We start from the raw sequence: 20,818 nt of genomic DNA, 5'->3' as shown, positions 1-20,818 counted from the left end.
ACCTTCCCCGGGGGGAACCATACCCTAGCAGCCTCCCTCTCCCCACATGGCCTCCCACCCAAGTCCCAGCACCTCCTCGGTGCTTCCGGAGGGCTTACCAAGCTCAGGCGAGGTGGGCCGGGCCCTGCGACCTCTGCCCTGGCTGCGGGTCCCTCTGCGGTCCCAGGCCCCCCAGGGACCATCCTCCTCCGGCCCCCGGCGCGGCCTCTTCTCGGCCTCAGGCCCCGCCCTGCTCTTCTCTGGCGTCTGGGGCGCAGCAGCGCCCTCAGGGCCCGGCGCGGCCCAAGGCAGGAAGCGCACAGCTTGTGCCGGGGGCTCCCGCTTCCGACCCAGAGGGGCTTTTGTCCTGGCCTCGGGGGCATCGCCCGGGGCGGGGGGCGGCACGGGGCTCCGGCTCTCCTGGATGCTTCTGCCCCGGGTCAGCGGGAACTGGTCCCGGCGCCTGACCTCCTGCTGTGGGCCTTCCCCCAGCTCCGTCCTGCCCGCCGGCCCGCGGCTCAGCGGCCTCCCTGGCTCATCCCCGGACCTCGCCGCCGCGCTCGGAGGGGGAGGCGGAGGCTGGGCGGCGGGGCTCACGGCCCGCGAGGTCTTCGGGGTGGAGGGCTGCGAGAAGAGCGGGGGCTCGCCGGGCTCCCGGGGGGACGGCGCGCGCTGCAGCGTGGCGAGCAGGGACTCGTGCGAGCGCACCAGCTCCTCCCGCGACGTGGAGCGGCGGATGCGGCCCAGCTCCCGGGCGAAGCGCAGCTCCAGGTCGGAGGCCGGGCCGCGCTGCCGCGTGCGCTCGTCCAGCGAGGCGGCCTTCTGCTGGAACAGGCGGCGCCTCTCGGCCACGCTGCCCCCCGGCGCCCGCAGCTCCTCCTGAGAGGCCTCGGGCGAACCCCACGAGGCATCGCCGTGGGACTTGGGGTGCTCCAGCGAGCGGGCCTTGCGCAGGGGCACCCAGGGCCGCAAGGGCGCCGGCGGGGAGTCGCTGCGCTCCAGGCTGCGCCGCCGCTCCTCGAAGAACTGCAGCTTGTCCAGGATGCGGGAGCCCGCGCGCACCAGCCGCGGCGAGCGGCCCAGCGCCGACAGGCGGCCCGAGGCCTCGCTCAAGGGCGTCTGCGGCCGGGACTCGGCCGTGCCCGCCAGCGAGGGCCCCGACGACTTGACCTTCTTCCCTCGCTTCTCTTCGGCGGTGGCGGCGTCTTCGAGCAGCGTGGGATCCTGAGGGCGCCGGTGGGGCGCCGTGGGGGTGGCGGGGGGCTGGGCGCCGGGCCCCGGCGGGGGCCGCTTACCCACCCGAGGGGACGGCGGGGGCAGCAGCGCGGACTTGGAGGGAGGCGGTGGGGCCGGGCGACGAGGGGCTTCGCTGGCCGGCTGAGGCTGAAGGTCGGGCTCCTCCCGGTGTAGGCCGCTCGGAGGGACACTACTGTGGAACCGAGACCAAGAGGGTAGAAGATTCAGGCGGCCTCCCCTCCTAGACCCTCAGCCAGGGACAGGGGTTGGCGGTGGGGCATGCTGGGAAGGCTTGGGGTGACATGGGCCAGACCCCCCTCCCCCCTCCCCGCGAAGAGGAAGGCACAGCCAGGGCAGGTGCGGGGCTGGGGAGAGGGCCGGCAGCTCTGACGCTGGGAGATGGGGCTAGTGACTGGGTCCAGGTAGGACTCAGCCCCAGGCGCTCGGACCAGCCCCTCTCCCCAGCCCTGGAAGCTGGGGAACAGGGAAGGCCACAAAATGGAGCGGTGGGAGAGAAAAGAATGAGGTTTAGGACCCAAAGGATGAAGTGGTGAGGGAAGGCAGGAGGGGTGCACCGGGAGGGGCCCTCTCAGGAATGCAGCCTCCCACCCATTCCTGCCCCCAGCTGGTCCCCACAGTCCTGCCCATCCTCCGCAGGGCATGGCCCCTTCACAGCAGCCCCAGCCTTTCAGCCTTCCTTCCAGGAGCAAAGCTCCATCCCTGGAGTTACCCAACACCAACTCTGACCTGAGACCCAGTACTGAGAGGACACAGCAGGTAGTAGCTGGGGCCCCTAGGGTAGGGGACTGGGATCCCCAGGTTTCCATTCCATTTCATCAGTCTGCCCCCCGTGCAGGCCTTGGACTTTGTCCTGCCCCAGGGTAAGTTACCTGAGTCCTTGGAACTCCCCGGAGAAGCACAGAGGCTCCCCAAAGGGGTATGCTCAGAAATAACTCAGCTCAGAAATAACTACTGCGTGGGCCTGAGCTGGGAGTGCGGGAGAAGAGGAGACGGAAAGGAGCTGGTGAGCCCCAGAGTACGTACACCTCTCACCTACAGAGCTTTGAGGTCCAAGAGCTGGGCCTCAGTTTCCCCCATCTGGATCCTTGCTAAACATAAAGATCAGTAAGAAAAAGGAATCTGAGATGTTAGCATCATACCTGACACATTTAGAGCGCTTAATAAAAAAGTACGAAATGATTCACTGAGTACTAATTGTGTGCCAGGCCTGTACTACATGCTTTAAATGCACTGAGTCATCGAATCCTCACAACAATCCTTTCAGATGGGAATGGTTAGGTCCATTTACAGATGAAGAAACTGAGGTTTAGAGAGGTAAAAGTGCTTTAGCTAGGAAATGGTGCTAGGATTGAAAGCCAGCGAAGTCTGACTTCTGAGTGACTTCTAAAATGTCTGGGATTCTGGGGGCACAGAAGGGAGGAGAAATAGGGTACCAGCCACAAGCACAAATTCTAAGGATGTTTTAGACTACTCAGGTCAGCAACTTCCACTATAGACCTCACCTGTGACAGGGGTGGGGAGTGGGGGTGGGGGAGCATGGGGAACATGGGGATGGCAACCCATAGTGCCCTTGAGGGCATGGAACCTCAGCCAACCACCTGATGGGAAGCAGAATCTACTCTGGAGAGGGACAGCAGAGTCCCTAAGGAATGGCCCATGGGAACTGGGTGAGGCAAAGGGAGAAATTGGGACAGCAGAGGAGGCCTCTTGCCGGCAGATTCTAGCTCCAGGCCAGCCTCTGTACCACAGACATCACTAAGGAAATGGGTTCCTCGAAGTTGCCATAGCAACTCCAGGCTCTGGCTGGAGCCTGGCAAAGACTGGCAGGGAAGGAAAAGGCAAGTCCAGGGCACATGAGCACCTGACTAACGCCAATCAGATAAAGCAAGGGAGCCTCTCCTGCCCCTGCCCCTGCCCCTGCCCAGACCTCTCCCCTACCCACCACGAGCCATTCAAACCTCCTCACCCACAAAAGGCCCCTTCCTTCTCTTCCATGATGATCCCGCCCCTCCACACCCACACTCATCACAAATCAGGCCCCCTGTCAGCTCCCCAAATGCCCCAATTCATCTTTCACCAGCCACTCCCCTCTTCTACCATAGCACTCTCTTCTGTACCAGCCAACCCCCAAGTCTCCAAAAATGGCTCCAATGCCTCACTCCAACACCTGTGCTCAACACCCCCTACCAGGACAACCTTCAACCCCACCCTCCGGCGTCTCCCACAAGATCATCACAGGCACCCCCTCCAGCATTCCAACCCCTCTGCCTCTACCCCAGCCTCCGGTCTCCATCACGCCCTGCCCTGGTCCCTACTTCCCCCACCCTCCACATACCCCTGCTCTCCCAGGCCCCTGACCCCATCTGCCCCCTGACCACCTCGCTCTCTTCTCTCTCCTGGTGTGCTCTCGCTTCCTTGCTCTCTCCTGCTCTCCCGGGAGCTGCCGTGGTTCCGTTTCTCCCAGAGAAAGGCCCACGGGGAACAGGAATGTGCAGAGAATGAAAAGGCAGCAGCTGCAGAGACAGCAGGCACGGAGGGGGCCCCAAAGGAGGGGGGGAGGCCCTGGGGACAACTGGAGCCTGAATGGGTGAGGCAAGAGAGGGCCCCGGGGAAAGAGCTGATTTTGGAGGAGACAAGGAAGGGACAGAGGGGTCCAGAGACCATGGAGATGGCACGGTGAGCCAGAACAGTAGGTGTGGGAGGATGTGGGTGGTGACAGCACAGGAGACACATGGAGCAGTGTGGGAAGATGAGTGAATAGCTGGGGCCGGGAGTGGAAGCAATGGAAGGCGGAGAAGTACTCAGAGGGGTGGATGGTGCCCGGGAGATGGAGGTGGAGGGGCAGTGCAGGACAGCACGGTGATGTGGGACAGGGCAGGCCCCTGTGAGGCATTACTTACACGTGGATCGAGAGCGCCCGTCCTCTGTACAGACTGAATGCACTGCCATACGGGTCACTGGCCACCGAAAGGCTATCCTCTGACCCCCAGCTTGCGCCCACCAGATTAGCTCGAGATGCCCGTACCAGCGGCTCCACCCCCAGGTGCCGTGGCCCGGCCCCGGCCACCTGTGCTTGCCTTGGGCTGCCCGGGAGGCGGCGGGTGCCACCCCTGCTGCCCACTTCCTGCTCCAGGACCGTCTGCCCGCTGCCCCACCAGCTCACTTGCTCTTCTGAGGTGCCTGTCATGGAGGTCGGGGGAGTGTCCAGGGAGGTGCCCACCAGTGTGTCGGAGCCCCCTGGAGGAAGGAGCATGGTGAAGGCCACGGGGTGAAGCCCAAATGCCTCCCGGGGGAGGCCCACCCTCCTGCTTTTGGAGCACCCCGGACAGCTCACCTGTGGGGGTGCTGAAGGTCCTGTCACCCCGAAGCTCCAGGCGCTGGGTCCCTTGCACATCGCTGATGTCATCCTCACCTGTCTCCAAGTCTGAAGAAACAGGGGCCTGTGTGGGCAGGGCCCTCTTCGCTCTCACTCCAACTCTTCCCCATGTCACCTCCTACCTCCCCCCACAACAGGCTCCATCTTACCACTGTAGGGCATCTGGGGCCTATCTTCTCCTCTCCTGTACTCCCCATATTCCCCTGCCCATCCTGGTCTGCTCAGGGTAAGCCCGCCCCTGCCAATTCCCTGGCTCCAACCCTGGGCCCCTGGGTACTCACCCTTGCTTCCTTGTCGTCCCCTCAACTACCTAATGAATAACCAGGGCCTCAGCCCCTGTCCCTCCTCCCCTGCCAGTGGTAGCTTAAGTTCCCATGCAGCCCCCCAAAGAACAAGGCCCTAGGTTCCAAGTCTCTAAGTGCTTGGTTCCAGGACCCCAGGAATAAAGGGGAGTCACCTCAGAGTCGTATTGTCAAGGCACTTGACCAATCGCAGGACCAGCCTGTCCTCTACCCCAAGCCAGCCGGAACACATCGAGGTGCAGCTGAGGCAGGGTGAGGAGAGGCGGGTTGGGCGGGGAAGAGGGGGAGTGGAGGGCTAGGGCAGGAGCCAGTTTCCTACCGTAACTTTGCTTTCTGCAGGAGCGGAAAACTTCGCTTCCATAGGAGCAGCAGAAGAGAGACATGGACAGACTGTTATCAGAGCGTTTGTGGGGCAGGGCATGGTGGGCAGGCAGCAGAGAGGGCACGAGGGTACCCAGTGCCCAGAGATGCCCTGTGAGGCCAGGGCTGGGAAGGGAGACACCTGGGGCGGGCAAAGCATCTCTAGTTCTTGACTGCCTGCAAGCTCCCAGTGTGCCCGGGGCTGGGAAGCCCACGTGCTTTGGCTGGTTATGCCTGTACCTTTGACACTTTTACTGGTGTACGCACTGGTCACACACGCACATACACACACACAAACACACACACACATGCCTGCTTGTGCTCAGCCCAGCCACCCCGCGTTAGGGGTCAGGCTCACCTGCTACCACAATATTTGTACTGTGCTTTGACCCCTCCTTGAGAACCACCCCCTCATCTGTTCTGCATCGTGTTTAACTTTCCCAGACTCTGTCAGGTTCTGAGCCTCAGTTTCCCTATGAGCGCCACGAGAAGCAGGAGCCATGTACTGGTAGGCAAAGTATGGCAATGAGCTCATCCTCCCATTGCCCCGTGGATGAAAAGCAGGGAACCTATGGTGGAATGTGTATGACTCCCCCACCCCACTTTGCTAGGTCCTCTCTCAGAAGCTGGGCCCAGGGGCCTTCTGGGGTGGGTGAGTGAGTATGGGTGCATGTGTGTGTGTGTATGGGAAGGGGGGGGCACATCTCATGAACTGTCTCCGGGACTTGGGTGCCTCATGGAGGAACATGGATCGAGAGAAGGAGCGTGCACGGGGTAGAGCAGGAAGCCCACAGTCCACACACCATGGGTGAAGCGACTAAAGGCCCGGCGGGAGTGGCCGGTTTTCTGAAAGAGAAAAGCCAGAATGAGTTGGTGAGGGGGAGGCTCGCTTCTGACATCCCTATACCTCCTGTCCAAACACTCCAGGGGCCAGTGGGCAGGGGGTGGGGGGAGGTGGACAGAGACTCAAGGAGGCCAACTTCCCCCACAGAGCATGTCTCGGCTCTTCCTTGCCTGTCAGCCCTCCCAGCGGGAGGTCAGCTTGGCTCTGGGGAGGAGCAGGGCGGGAAGGAGAGAGAGGATAGCAAGGCTCAGGGTCAAATGCTGGGACTCATAATTCATAACCTCACAGCACTGGGGCCCTGAGCGATACCCCCAGAGACAGAGGCCAGGAGACGCCATAGGGGGCTGGGTGGGGAGGAGGGCAGTGTTTGGATGACTGGGAGATGAAATAAAGGAGGAGATGAGGGGGGGGGGGGGGGGTGCTTGGATGACTGGGAGATGGAGAGATAAGGGTTCAAATTCCTGCCGGGAGGAAGACAGATCCCAAGGACAGGTGTCCAGAGGGCACGGAGGGTGATGGGGGCCAGAAGGCAAGGTACCCCAAAGGGCCGGGGGCCTCTGGGATGCAGGAAGGAGGCCCGGGTATGCGAGGACAAGGCAGGGCTTGGGGAACCTCTAGAGCTCAGCGCGGATCCCTGCACCCGGCTTCCAGGAGCTCGGGAAGATGGGAGAAGGCTCCAGTGGGAGACAGGGGGAGCCGGGCAGGGCCCGGGCCCAGGTTGGCCAAAGGCTAGAAGAGAACAAGGTGGCCAAGAAGCTAGTGGGCGCTCCACACCAAAGGCGGCGCGGAGATCTCCCCGGGCGGCCGCGGGGAATGCAGTCGATGGGGATGGGGATGGGGATGGGGATAGGGATGGGGATGGGGATGGGGATGGGGATGGGGATGGGGATGGGGGCTCCGCGGGGAGGGGCGGGGGGCTGTGCGCTCACACAGCAGATCCGGGAGCCCCCTGAGCGCCCGGCCTCGCGGCCTGGGCGGCCGGGGTGGGACAGGCGCGATGCCAGCGCCCCCTCCCCCGGCCCCGCCGCGGTGACCCGCCCTCCCTCCGGGTGCCCAGCCCTTCCCACCCCCTCCCGGCGCCGCCCGCCCCCGGAGCCCTCACCTGGAAACGCTTCTTCACCCACAGCTTCTTCATGGCGGGGGAGGGGGCCGGGCGGGCGGCCGGGCGAGGAGGGGACGGGCGGGGGCGAGGCGGAGCCGGAGCCGGAGGCGGGGCCGGGGGCGGCCGGGGAGCGGCCCGGAGCCCGCGCCGGTGGCGGCGGAAGCAGCCTCCTCGGGGGCGCGGGGAAGGCGGCGGCCGCGCCCAGAGCCCGCCCCTCCCCCGCCGGCCCGCGCCCCACCTGGCGCCCCTTCCCTGGCCTGCACTTCTGCGCCCCCTGGAACGGCTGTCACCTGCGTCCCCGCACCCCCATCCCGACTCTGCCTCCCGGGCCCTGGACACATGGGGAAACTGAGGCACAGAAAGGGTTGCCGTGGCCCCCACGGGAGATCGGGCCACGCTCTCGTTGGCAGCCCTACGCCACCCCCACGCCGCCTCCTTCCGCTTCCCGCGGGACGGCTCCGGAAGGTCAGCGCATCTCCACTTGCTCGCTCTACAAACATGCGCACACGACCGGTGCCAGGCGGTACCCAGCTGGTGGCTGAGTATGCGGCAGGCCACAGCGCTGGGTGAGGGCGCCGTGGTTGTATCCAGGATCCAGGACGAGGCTCCTCGTGGCTGGGGGCTATGCGCTAATATGGCTCCAGACTATCAACACCCCCAGGCTTCTCAGGAAAGCCCAGAGAGGGCTCTTGAGTTTCTAGATGGTAGGTACTCTATCCCTGAACACACACACACACACACACACACACACACACACACGCTAAGGTGCCAAGAGGCTCTCCTTTTATTCACAAACAAGACACATCTTCGCCCTCAGCAGTGAGCATACTCACCAAACATTCTCAGTTCTCCCATTAGCATTATGCACCCTTTGCCTACACAGAACTCCACTCTCCACCCAATTACTGAAGCTTTCTTACCCATCTACCAAATGCCAGGCGCTTTATACATGCTACCTCATTCACGACAACCCTATGCGCTTGAGATCGTTATGAGCATTAACTGGCTTCATTTAACCTGCAAGACTAAGGCCCAGAAAAGTTTTTTCACTTAGCCAAAGCCACACAGGTTGTGTGTCTCCACATGTCCCCCCAGATCCAAATTTCCATCCCAGCATACACAGGTAGTGCCAGTCCTGGTTTCTGAGATGTGACTACAGAGTCCTTATCATCAACACTTGTTGTACACTTAGTGTGCACCTTAGCATGTTAAGCACTTCCTATGAATAAATTTATGAAATCCTCATAACAAGGGGAAGACTGAGGCATAGGGAGGTTACCTGCCCAAGGTCACATAGCCAATAACTGGTAGAATCAGGATTTTAATCCAGACACTGTAATGGAATTAGTGTCATAAAGACTATGCCATAAAGACTCACACTCAGTAGATTCCCTAACTCTGTTTCTTGAAAGCATCGATCCAAAATAAATACAGAGCCAACTGGTGAATTTTGTTCAGTCTGCACAGTACATATTTTAGGGGGGGCAAGCAGGCTCAAGTTCAGCCGCTGACAACAGGACCTTGCTCATGATCAGTTTCCACTTGGCCCCTGAAGGTGTTTGTGGCCCCTTTACTTTAAAGTCGTGTCTAGTACTTCTGGGTCCATGCAAGTGGTCCAGTTCCCCAGATGCCCAGAGGCAAATGTTGCTCATGCAGACGCATGCACAGGGACGTGTGCTGAGAGGGTACACACGTGTGTCTATATCATTTCCAGCCAGAGGACCCTGACGGCCCACAGGCGCTTTCCCTGCCACCCTCAAACACACCCACTCGCAGACGGGGGAGCTGAGGGAGGAGAGGGAGTAACTTGAGCCCCTGTTCTGCAGGAGAATCCGAGGGGCTGGCACATTCCATAGCAAAAATAACCAATGGGCAACGGGCGTGAGTGACGGGACAGCTGGGCTGAGCAGAGAGGCCTGTGGGATTCTGTGTTCCTGCTCTGGGCCTGCTCAGCTCACCCCCACAAGGTTGACCTGGGGCATACTTGCAAGGTAGATTCAATATTGCCCCATTTTTCCTCCATGGCTGTACTGCTGTGCCCACCCTTCTTCCACCTCATCATTTCCCAAACCCAGACTTCTCATTTCTGCACTGCCAGCATTTCCCCTGCCAGAGAAAATCCCTGTCACCATGCCCTGTCGTTGCCTCCCTTTGCCTCTTCTTTCATGCCTAGATTCAGTTTCTTCTTTCACTTACCCTGAGCTTGAAATCTCTGTAAGCTCTGTATTTCTAGCATACTATGTAATTTTTGCTTCTTTGTTATGTTTATTGAATGCTGTCTAATCTCTAGGAGGACAGGAGTTTGGGGCTTTGTCCCCTCCCCACACTCATGGATCCTGAGAACAGGAACAGACACACAGTAGCCACCGGATAAACATGGGAGCGATGGCAGAGCTGAAGGTGGAGAGGACAAGAGGTGGTGGGGATGTGGATAGTAAATCTTCCTGTAGCAGCTCATTCATCCCGCCTTCCTCCCTTCTCTGTCCTGACCCAGACCCTTTGCAAGAAATGGTTGGAGAAGTTACCATCTCACATTCTACTCAGGTTCTGCTTGGGAGGACCTGCCTTGCTTCAGGCTGGTTTCCGGGTCTCTCTGCTCTTCTCTTTCTTTTCCTGGAGCTCCTCTCTGGTCCCTCCTCCTCTCCTGATTAGGACCTGGCATGAATGGATGGAGACACTCTCCATACCTCTCCCCAACTCCATACTAGTTCCCTCCTGGCCTCTTATCCAGACATTCCAAATTCCAGGTGAAAAAGATGACAACTGCAGAATATACTTCAATGCAGCTCTGGTGTATTCCCTGCCTTTCCCTTGTCTACACTGGCCCTTTCTCACCGACTGGTGTGGCTCAGTGATTGAGCACCGATCTATGAACCAGAAGGTTATGTTTCGATTCTTGGTCAAGTCACGTGCTCAGGTTGTGGGCTCCATCTGCAGTGGGGGGTGTACAGGAGGCAACCAATCAATGATTATCTCTCATCATTGATGTTTCTAGCTCTCTATCCCTCTTCCTTCCTCTCTCTAAAGTCAATTTTTTAAAAACATATTTAAAAAAATAAAGTAAGTAAACTGACCCTTTTTCCCTGTCCCTCACCTCTCCTTTCCATGCTTCCAAATCCCCACCTCCTGCATGGTTCACTACCATCTGTTGACCTTTGGCCCTTCTGATTGACACTGGTTTCTTGGCTATGAAATTTCCAACTGGACAGTGAGCATCACCAGATCCTCCTTACCCCCCGCCCTTTAGTGCAGGCCTTCCCTTCCAGCCACATGCCCCAAGCTTTGAGGGTGGCACTTACTCTGGTCACTTGATCTGCACGTGCAGATGGGAACCTGATGTTTTGAAGGAGAAGACTGCCTGCCTATCTTGAGATGGACCAGGAGATGACTTTGGGATATTGACAGAGGATGGTTACGATGACAGATCCTTGCTTTAGTCTTCCCATGCTTCTCTTTCAGAGGACAGGAAATGTGGACCTAGAGCCAGAGACCTGGGTTTCAGATCTGGCTCTGCCACCTCACTAGCCATGTGAGCTTGGGTAAATTCCCTCTATAAATCCATTTTCTTATATATGTAATAACAACAGTAACCTGGGCTAAGGAATTAAAAAATGAAATGAGATAAGGTGCTTTCCACATGTTAAGGAGTCTATATTTCCACCATCTTCACTGTTCCTATTCTTTCCTCATTCCTATGCCCTAAATCCCAACCTTTGGTTTCTCATCTTTCAAACTTTCCATCCTTCAGCCCACTTGTCTTCTCAAGGGCCCAGCCTCCCCAAGCCATGCAATGTCCTTCCATGCTTGAGCTAACAGCTCAGGCTTCAGGAGTGCCAGGAACCTCATCATCAACCCCATCTTGCTGAGCCAGACAACAGTTCCAGCCAAGAAACTGCCTCCTTCCCTCTGCATCCAGGTCCTGGCTGGGCTTCCTCGAGATCCCTGAAGTCCTCCCACTGTTGATCCTAACCAAGAACGTTTTCCATGAGTAAGTCTGAACAATGCTGTGCTGCTTGCCCAGCTGCCCCTGACTAGAACTTGCCATTGGGCAGGGACAGGTGGGGGTGAGGCAGGCAACAGGAAGAGAAAGAAGCCAGACTCACCTAGTCAGCCCCCAACATCACCAAAGCAGAGCCCCTCCCTCCCCAAAGCATGTGGGAGGGGTGTAGTAGTTAAGCACATGGTTCTTCTTCTCCGTGGAACAAACCAAGGCTTTCATCCCTGCTCTGCCACCTGCTATCTGTACAGCAGCACATGCCACTTAATCCCTCCGTGCCTCAGTTTTCCCAGGGCTGTGTGGGATTTAAGTGATATGTCAAAGGATATGACAGCATATTGCCTGCCACACAGTAGCATAGTAGCTATTCATACTATCATAAGTTACTACTAAGAATTATTACCAATTAATACTAATTATAAAGCTGCTCTTGGGCTAAAGTTTTCACAGTTGGGAAAAGTTCTCAAATGTAGCTTGCTGCAGTCCAACCCTCTTCCTGTTTAACATGACTGTCAAAAGGCCCCAAGTCCAGTGCCACTGCCCCCAGGCTCCTTTCCTCTCCCACATGCTGTTCCAACAGAACAGCCTGGAGACCATCCCCCTGGCCGCCATCTAGATATGCCAGCCAGGGCTCACTCTGCTGGCCATGCCACCCAGATGACAAAGGGGTTGAGAAGACGACCCTGCCCCAAGGAAAGGGGCTCTAGTACCCTATCACTCTGTCTACTTTGGGGGACCAGGGCACACTAGGAGGCTCTCATCTTCAAGACCAGGCCTGAGTTACTTTCCATACAATGGACAGCTCCCCTCGCTTACTCTCTTCTTCCTCTAGAACCACTGGAGCAGTGAAAAGCTTCCAGAGAGAAAGCCTGGGCTCTTAATTCAGGGCAGCCATAATTAGCTGTATGTCTTTGGGCAGAACTCCCTCCGCTCTGGACAACAGTGTCCGCACCTGTAAAAGGAGGCATCTGGAGCTTCAGTTCCTTGTGGTTCTTTCCAGCTCTAAACAAACTTTGTGACCACCAAGCTCCTCAGCACTTCCTTTCCCTGAGCTGCAGTCTCATCACTCTATCTACCATGCCCTTTGATTTATGTTCTATTTCCAATCCCCTCTGGGGCCAGAGCTAAACTCCCCAAGGAGTCCGCTCCTTCCCCAGCTCATTCACTGGGATGAGCCCCATTCTCTAACTCTAGACTGGGAAAGCCTGTACCTGGCCAAGTACAAGGCCAATCAAGAGAAGCCAGCCTTGGCCCTCTCTGCCTCACGCTTGACCACAGGAAACTCCAAGGAATCAGTCACTGAAGACAGTAGGGAAAGAGAAGATGCTGACAGAGGGAGAGTGAGCCCCTGCTCCATCACCTGCCATGGCTGCACCTTAGCACCTCCTTTCCCTCCAGCCTCTAAGGTTCTTCATCCCTATGCCTCCTTCTCAGCTCCCAAGGATGTATCCCAGGTATCCCTACATGACACCAACCAGCTGGACTGAGAATTCCCTCTTGAAACTGCCCACACACACTCAGTGACCCCACCCCCACCCCACCCCCAAGCTCGTTGCCATCTCCCTAACTGCAGCCTATTTCCTCATAGTTCTGTTTCCTAAGACTCTGCCTTTGGTCTACAGAAGGTCAAAAAAGAAGTCCCAAGAAGGACCTAAGGAGAATGGGCTCTGGTCAGGCACCTGCACCCATAGGACCCTGAGCACCAAGCCCAGCCTCAGACACTCTCCTTCCTGGGACATCATGGGTCCTTCACACACAGGACTAGCACTCTACACAAGACGGGCAGGGCCCCGGGCACCTGCCTGAGCATTCCCTTTCCATGCTCTCCAGACCTCCGCCCATGGGCTTTCTACACCAACTCCACAAACCTCTGTCCCTCATCTGCTTGTGCCACCAGACCCCTCCACACCCCACACATATGCACACAAGCACATGCTGACGAGTAGGTTCTCAGGCACACACCTCCGTACATGCCTGGGAGCCCCCAGACCCATCTCCTGTTGTCCTGGACCCCACTTATTCATACTCATCCACCCAATGGCCTCTTTCGACCAGGCTGGAGCTGAGCATACCAACCTCCCCAGCAACAGACTGGGAGGAGCTCTGACCCATCCCCTCAACACTGCAGTCGGACCAGGGGTGCACACACCTGTCAGGAGCTGATCAGGAGTCTCAAGTCTAAGTTACTGGAGCTGATGAAGAAGATTGTCTGCAGGTGGCCTCTCGCTACCAGGGAAACTAAGAGGGTGTCCACTGTGGAATTCCCAGAGTCCTGAGTGGGGCCCAGGCTTTGCTTACCCACTGCTGACCCATGACCTGTGACCTTCCTGTGGGGAGCTTCTCTCCCTCGACACCCCTTTCCCTGCACTTTCCTCTTGGTGGGCACTTCTGGGTCAGTGCAGCCGAGGCGCCAAAGCTCCTGGGAAGAAGTCTGGATGAATCATCCACGTGGCCCTGGCAGGCCTGGACCTCTGATCACCCAGCCCGCCCCTAGCTCCCCATTACCTCCGACCTCCAGCACTGTGACCAGGGCCTCGCAGCAGGCCTGGCCCCGCTCGTTCTGCGCCCTGCAGCTGTACTTGCCGGCGTCCTGCGCCCCGCAGTTCCGCAGCCACAGGCAGCTGGGCTCGGGGGCTGGCGGGGGCAGGAGCTGCCCATCTCGGAACCAGCTGAGGCTGGGCTGGGGCGTTCCGCTCACCACCACCCGCAGCCGCACGTCGCAGCCCACAAACACCGCGGCGTCCTTCAGGGGCCGAAGGAAGACTGGCGCCCCGGCCGCGGGCCCTCCGCCGGCCGCGGCCCCTCCGCCGGCCCCCACCTTGGCCCTCTTCGGAGGCACCCCTGGGCTGGGGGGTGCCCTGGTGCCCGCCTCCTCGCCTCGCAGGCCCCGCGATTTCTGCATGGCCTCTGCGAGCTGGGCTGGGGGGTGCTGGAGCCGACGGCCACGGGGGGCGCCCGGGGGACGGTGCCTGGAAGATGTGTCCTGGGGGGCCGGCTCCCTGCCTTCCTGCTGCCCGCCCGCCTTCAGCCTGCGCTACCCAGAAGGTCACCGGGGCGGCCTGCTGGCAATTGCTCCTCGGGGGCTATTTTTAGGGCCCCCGGCTCCAGTTTCGAGGGAGCTGTGGAGGGAGGGGGCAGCAGAGGAGGGGACTTGGGCTCCACTCCGCTCCCTCCCTCCCTCCAGGTGGCCCCGGACCCCCCACCAAGTTTAACCGAGTTCCAGCCCCTTCCCCCATGGCGTGTCTGAGAGCAAGCCCACTCCTGAGGAGTCGGGTTACCCTTGGGCTCCATCCCATTTCCCTTCCTCCCTCCTCGCGGCCCCCTGATTCCCAGCTGGGAGAGGGACAGGAGGTCTTGGGTGAGGTGTCTGAGCGGCAGATGGGAAGGAAGGCCCCGCGAAGGGGGGCAAACAGGAAGAGAAGAGGTACCAGAGGCCTCCGCAGCCTCCATGACAGCGTGGTAAACAGCAAGACCAGGAGCAGGGAGCCAGGTGGATTCTGGCTCCCAGCGGGTCCTGCCTGTGCTTGCTGGGTGACATCAAGCCTCTCCCATCCTCTAAGTCCTTCCTCATCTGTAAAAATGGGTAGTTGAATGGGTTAGCAATAGGCAGAGAAGAGAGGAAAGGACATTCTAGGTGGAAGGAACAGCATGGCTGAGATCAGCACATGGTGAAAGCAGATGATGTGTTTTAGGAATCAGAGGAGTTTGGAAGGATTGAACTGCAGTGGGGAGGGTGAGTGGAGGTGGGAAGTGGGACCTGACCCAGGGAGCTTTGCTTGCTAAAAGTCAGTCTCCTGATGACAGTTGGGTGTCACTGCAGGGTGCTAAACAGCAGGATAGCATGGTCAGAGCTGTGTTGTAGAAGGATCCCTCTGGCACCCAGAGTGTGGAGGGTAGATTGGAGGTGGGAGAGTTGGAGGCCAGTTAGAGCAGTGGCTCTCAAAATAGGTATCTGTGAAAAGTAGAGAATCAAGCTCCACCCCCAGAGATGCGGGTTCAGCACACAACTGAGACTTTTGTGCTGGAACAGTTTTATATCTTGACTGTGGTGGTGGTCACATGGATCTACACATGATAAAATTGCATAGAATGAAATGCATGCACCTGTGTGCATGCACACACACACACATACACACAAACCATATATATATATATATATATATATATATATATATATATATATATATATATATATATATCTGGTAAAATCTGAAGAAGGTGGGTGAACTATATCCATGGCAATTTCCTGATTCTGATAATGTGATAATGAGTTATAGTTATGCAAGATGTTGCCATTGGGGGAAACCAGATGAAGGGCATACCTCTGTATTGTTTTTCTGTGTTGTAACCACATGTGAGTTTACAATTTTCTCAAGATAATTTTTTTAAGTCCAGGTGGGAAGCCCAGGGATAAGCCTGGGAAGGCAGAGGGGAGCGACAGGAGGAGCACTGAGTCATTTGCAAATAGAGAAAAATACTCTCAATGTCGCCCCATTATCCCACTTTTTCATTCTGAGACCAAAGTCAAAGTGTGCTTGTGTGTGTGTTCATGGAGAGGGAAAAGAAGGAACAATTTAAATAGTGAATTTTGTCCATAGAGATTAAGAGCCTCAAGGAGCCGTAACCAGTTTGGCTCACAGAATAGAGCATTGCCTGCGGACTGAAGGGTCCCAGGTTCGATTCCAGTCAAGGGCATGTACCTTGGTTGTGGGCACATTCCCAGAAGAGAGTGTGCAGGAGACAGCTGATCAATGTTTCTCTCTCACCAATGTTTCTCTCTCATCAATAAAATATATTTTTTAATAAAATAAATAAATAAAAGCTTTGAGGAATGAAAATTTTGTTGTTTGCATACATTTAAGCTTACTCTTTGAACTGTGCAGTTCTCGGGTTTTGAAAAATGCACAGAATCATGTATCCACTACCCCAGGACCTTACAAAACAGTGATCATCCTAAATATTTGCCTGAGCATCCCTTTGTAGTCAAACATTCCCTATGCACCAGCCCCTGGCAACCACTGATGATAAATTGAATTTTTAATGGTAAATTGAATTGTTAAAATGTAGAGCCAAGCCATTGCAAGCAGATGGAACATCAAGAATAAAGGACTAGAGACTGTTTTTGGTTTTTTTAAAATATATTTTTATTGATTTTTTACAGAGAGGAAGAGAGAGGGATAGAGAGTTAGAAACATCAATGAGAGAGTATCATCGATCAGCTGCCTCTTGCACACCCCCTACTGGGAATATGCCCGCAACCAATGCACATGCCCTTGACCGGAATCGGTCCTGGGACCTTTCAGTCCACAGACTGACGCTCTATCCACTGAGCCAAACCGGTCTCAGCTAGAGACTGTTTTTAAAAACCAATAACCCAAAGCCACCTAGCACTGTGCCTCAATGATTTGTGTAGAATGCAGCAGATGGTCTGTAAATGTTGGCTGGCTGGTTGGTTGGTTGGTTGGTTGGTTGAATTATGAACTGTGTGATCTTGACATCTCTAAGCCCCAGTTCTATAAAATGGGGGTGATCCAACTCAGGGTTTATTCATTCATTCAACTAATTATTGAATTCCTACTATGTGCCTGGCACAGCTCTAGGCACTAGGAGTGTAGCAGTGAAGAAAGCAGACAAGGGTTTCTGCCCCTATGTTGCTTATTTCTTCTTTTTAAAGAAACTAGAGGCCTGATGCATGAAATTCATACAAGAGTAAGCCTTCCTTCCCCCGCCTGCCGGCACCGGCTTCCCTCTGGCACCCCAGACCCTGGCTTCCCCCGCAGTTCGTTCTAATTAGCATATTACGCTTTCATTATTATAGATAATAAGATTTTTAGAAGAAGACAAGTGCTGTGGAAAAAATGGAACCGGGTATGGAGATAGGCATGTGGTAGGGTGGTTAGAGCTTCGCTGGGTGAGGAAGCAAATGACACAGATGTCCAGGTAGGCCTGCTCCAGGCAGAGGTGGCCTCCAAGAAGAGCCGGGAGACCAGTGGGGCTGGACAGAGACATGAGGTCAGACAGCCTCGCATCTTGTAGGCCATGGCACTTTCATTCCTAGTGAACCAGAAAGTCAGCTCAGAGAATTGTGAGCTAAGGAATTACATGATCTGAGTTAGGTTGCTGTGATGGCTTTAAATTATTATATTAAAAATTAACATGAATATTAACTATTTAAAAAGGGCCTGGCACATGGATTGTGTGTCTCCTGTCCGAGTATTCACAAATATGGGCATGCATTAATGCGAAGGCAGAGGTGTGTGGACCTGGGGTGTGTGGGCCTGGGTTAGGGAAGGCACTGACCTGGTCCAGTCACTGGCGCCCTCTCCTGGAAGAGCCTGCACTAGCTGTGACAGCAAGAAGCCATCATACTGGGCAGGCCTGTCACCCAGGGCAGCTGTCTGCAAGTTGCTCATCTGTCCCTCAGAATGGGCCCCACAGTGCCCCGCGGCCTGGCGCCAGGCTGGGTGTGTGCTGCCAGTCTGCTCTGACTAGCAATCACAAGCCTGTGGTGTCATGGAAAGAGATCTGGGCTCCGGAGGCCAAGGAACCTGGGGCCCGGTCCTCCTCTGCTTGGGATATGGGCAGTTCACCCCACCTCTCTGGGCAGTGAGGAGCTTTCTCTTACTCCCAGTGATACGCCACGTACCCGGAACATGGCAAAAGCTCAGTAAATGTTGGTTGAATCAGTGAATGAAGTGGGGGCCGGGGGCCTTTCTGATAAATATTTAATTTATTAGAGAAAGGCAAATAAAAGTGCCTAGTGGGGATTCATTCAACAAGTACTTCAATATTTAATGAGCACCTTCTATGGACCAAGCACTCTTATGGGCACCAAGGATCTAGTTAGTGAATAAAAACCTTGCTCTTGGGTAGCTGACATTTTAGGTGTTGAACCGAAGGTCACTGATGTATTTGCATATGTGTCCTGGGCAAGTTTGTGGTGAGAGGAGGGTGAGCAAGTGGTGAATGGGTGTGATGCATTGTCTCAAGGGGCTGGGAGGGTAGCCAGAGTGGACAGACAGGGTCAGAGAGTGCCCACTGAGGCCTCAGTTTCTGGCTTAGGGATATATTTGCCTCCACAGTCCTTCCTACTCCTCCCGTTGGTCTGGAACTGGTCCCATGGCTCTAGTGGGAAGCTGTCAGTCTTCTGTGAGCCCTCTTATTTCTCAGTGTCCAGAATTTAAAGGAGACGATGCTAAGTGCCCCCAGCATGAGACACAGATCTTCTTTGGTTTATTTTTGTCCATTCTCTAGGAGCACCGCACCTGTCTCCCCAACCCCTAACTTCCTGGTGTCAGTGTCCAGCTCCCAAGGCGGCAGACAAAGGCAAGGGCTCAGAACCGGAACTACTAGTCCCAGGAGGGCTCTGCTCAGAGAATGCGTCCCTACTGTGGGACACAGGGTGAGTCTGGGTCTCCTCTCTTCTCTGAGGACAGGTGAGTGGTCATCACAGGACACAGATGTGAGCTGAGAAGGATGTGTGCAGAGCTGTACCGGCTGGCAGGGGCCACCATAGAGGCAGGGAGGTCTCTGACACAGAGACTTCCAAGCAGAGCTTGATGATTACTCATCAAGGCAGCCGAGCAAGGCTGGGGAGGGATTTCATCAGAGTGGGGATCATTGCCTTTGAGGTCTGACTCTGAGTCTAGGATTCCTACTCTCCCTCCACCATGGGGACTAGTCCACAGCCATGCTTTTCTTTGGAGGATGAGGCTGCCTCTCAGACCTTCCCTGACCTACGTGGCCCTTTGTGCTTTCAGGGGTAGATGAATGCACATCACTCATTCAAGGGAAAGAAGACACCTAGAGGCTCCAGAAAGTACTCACAGATGCATACGTCACCTCTTATCCACCGGGGCCCAGTCTCCCCCAGGTGTTTCTCTCACAGAGACTAGCTTAGAGTCCAGGGTCCCCAGCAGGCTCAAGGATAAGAAACTTCTCACTGATCCCTCCTCCCCTATTCCAGTGTGAAGACCCAAGAAATGCCATTTCTAATTTTACTTGGAGCTCTGCTACTGAGGGAAAGCAGAGGCCATGGGTTGATAGTGGACAGTGGCTGAGGGTGGTGACCAGGGTGCAGCCCCAGATGTTCCTAGCGCAAAGGTGAAGAAACACCAGGAAGCCCTGTGTACTGAAAGGTAGTCGGTTCCCATTCCAATCGGGGCACATACCCAGCTTTTGAGTTCCATTCCTGGTTGGGGAGAATATGAAAGGCAGATGATCAATGTTTCTCTCTCATGTCAATGTTTATCTCTCTCCCTTCCTCTTTCTAAGCATGTCCTCATGTGAAGATTAAAAAAAAAAGAAAGAAAAGAAAAGAAAGCCCTAGCCATTTGGCTTAGTAAAGAGAGCGTCCGCCTGCAGACTGAAGGATCCCGGGTTCGATTCCCATCAGGGGCACATGGCTGGGTTGCAGGCTCAATCCCCAGGAGGGAGTGTGCAGGAGACAGTGATCATGATTCTCTCTCATCATTGATGTTTCTGTCTTTCTCCCTCTCCCTGCCTCTATGAAATCAATAAAAATACATCTTAAAAGGAGGGGAAAGGGGCCTTCATAGAGAGAGGGACTACAGACTAGAGGGGAAGGAGCAACTTGTAAGGGAGGAGTGCATCCAAAGAAGGGAGAAAGACGCAGAAAGGCTTTTGGAAGTTTCTGGGGGAGGGAGGGAAACCCACCCATTAGGAACATCAGATGAGGCATCTTAAGACTAAAACCCTATTAGGTTTATTTCCCCTACAGACCATCTGAATTTATTGTTTGTGATCTCTACCCTCCTCCCATCTCTAAAGGCTAATCTCTCAGTCTATGAGGAGTGTCAGGAAGGCTGTGACCCACATGAATCCATCAAGCTTCCTAAATCATTGATCCACCCCGGAATTTATTTTTTGGAAGGAATGAAAAAAGTGAGAGCCTTCATCCTGTCCTCTGCAGCTACCCAATTGCCCCTGTGCCACCCATCAGTGTAAATGTTTTATTCCACAATTTCCTAATTTTCTTTTCATATGTCCTATGTTCCTCTCCCATCTTCCCAAACTCTCCCCAAATTTCCCTTTAGTGTTAGAGATAGCACTGCATTAAAACGATAAGTTAATGGAGGACGAGTGGGCAGCTTTAGAGTATTTCTTCTTCTCCAAGAACAAGAAAAAGCGTTTTATTTTCCTTATCATGGTTGTTTTTCCTGAATTGGCCCTGTGCATAAAGGTGCTCAGGGAGTGTCATGGAAAGGAACTGGGGAGGAGCCTTACTTCAGAACCAGTCTGTGGGGAACCGTGGTGACCTTCAACAGGTGCAGCCGTGGTGTTCCTGGGCCCTGATGATCTGAAGGGGGCAGGAGGCCCAGAATTGGGCCCTAATAGGAGGCATTTGTGGTTCCCCAACAAACACCCCGTTCAGCTCCCACCCCCATATGCTACACACCAACAAGGCAGGGTGGCTCTAGGAGCAGAAGAGCTGACAGGCCCCAGGGGACAGTCTGGCTGGGCAGGAAGGCAGCACAGTCCTTCAGGAGAAGCAGTTTGTCAGGGCCATGTGGGGGGGGGGGGGGGGAGACGCAGGAAGGAGGGGGCTCTGGCAATAGTCAAAACAACAGGGGACGTGGTT

General features: G+C 55.8%; 1 protein-coding gene across 10 annotated transcripts in view; it reads right to left on the bottom strand.

Moving 5' to 3' along the window:
* SPEG (striated muscle enriched protein kinase) overlaps positions 1-14,254 on the bottom strand; it is a 57,179-nt gene extending 42,925 nt beyond the window's left edge. The window contains exons 1-6 of one of the 10 annotated variants that reach the window (XM_036421762.2): positions 7,221-7,357; positions 6,078-6,120; positions 5,234-5,268; positions 4,571-4,660; positions 4,137-4,473; positions 99-1,408 (exon numbers count right to left, since the gene is read on the bottom strand). In XM_036421762.2, coding sequence (XP_036277655.1) covers positions 99-1,408; positions 4,137-4,423 — 1,597 coding nt within the window. In that variant the 5' untranslated portion in view covers positions 4,424-4,473; positions 4,571-4,660; positions 5,234-5,268; positions 6,078-6,120; positions 7,221-7,357. Of the gene's footprint in view, positions 1-98; positions 1,409-3,614; positions 4,089-4,136; positions 4,474-4,570; positions 4,661-5,069; positions 5,209-5,233; positions 5,269-6,077; positions 6,121-7,220; positions 7,358-13,722 lie in introns of those variants that run through there. The other 9 variants (XM_036421760.2, XM_045575339.1, XM_045575340.1 and 6 more) reach the window with 9 other exon arrangements.
* Between the last annotated feature and the right edge of the window lie 6,564 nt (positions 14,255-20,818).

Source organism: Pipistrellus kuhlii, unplaced genomic scaffold (assembly GCF_014108245.1).
Source record: "Pipistrellus kuhlii isolate mPipKuh1 unplaced genomic scaffold, mPipKuh1.p scaffold_m20_p_7, whole genome shotgun sequence".
Taxonomy (NCBI): Eukaryota; Metazoa; Chordata; class Mammalia; order Chiroptera; family Vespertilionidae; genus Pipistrellus; species Pipistrellus kuhlii.
Note: the sequence above shows the minus strand (reverse complement) of the source record. Positions and strands in the feature narration are given on the sequence as shown.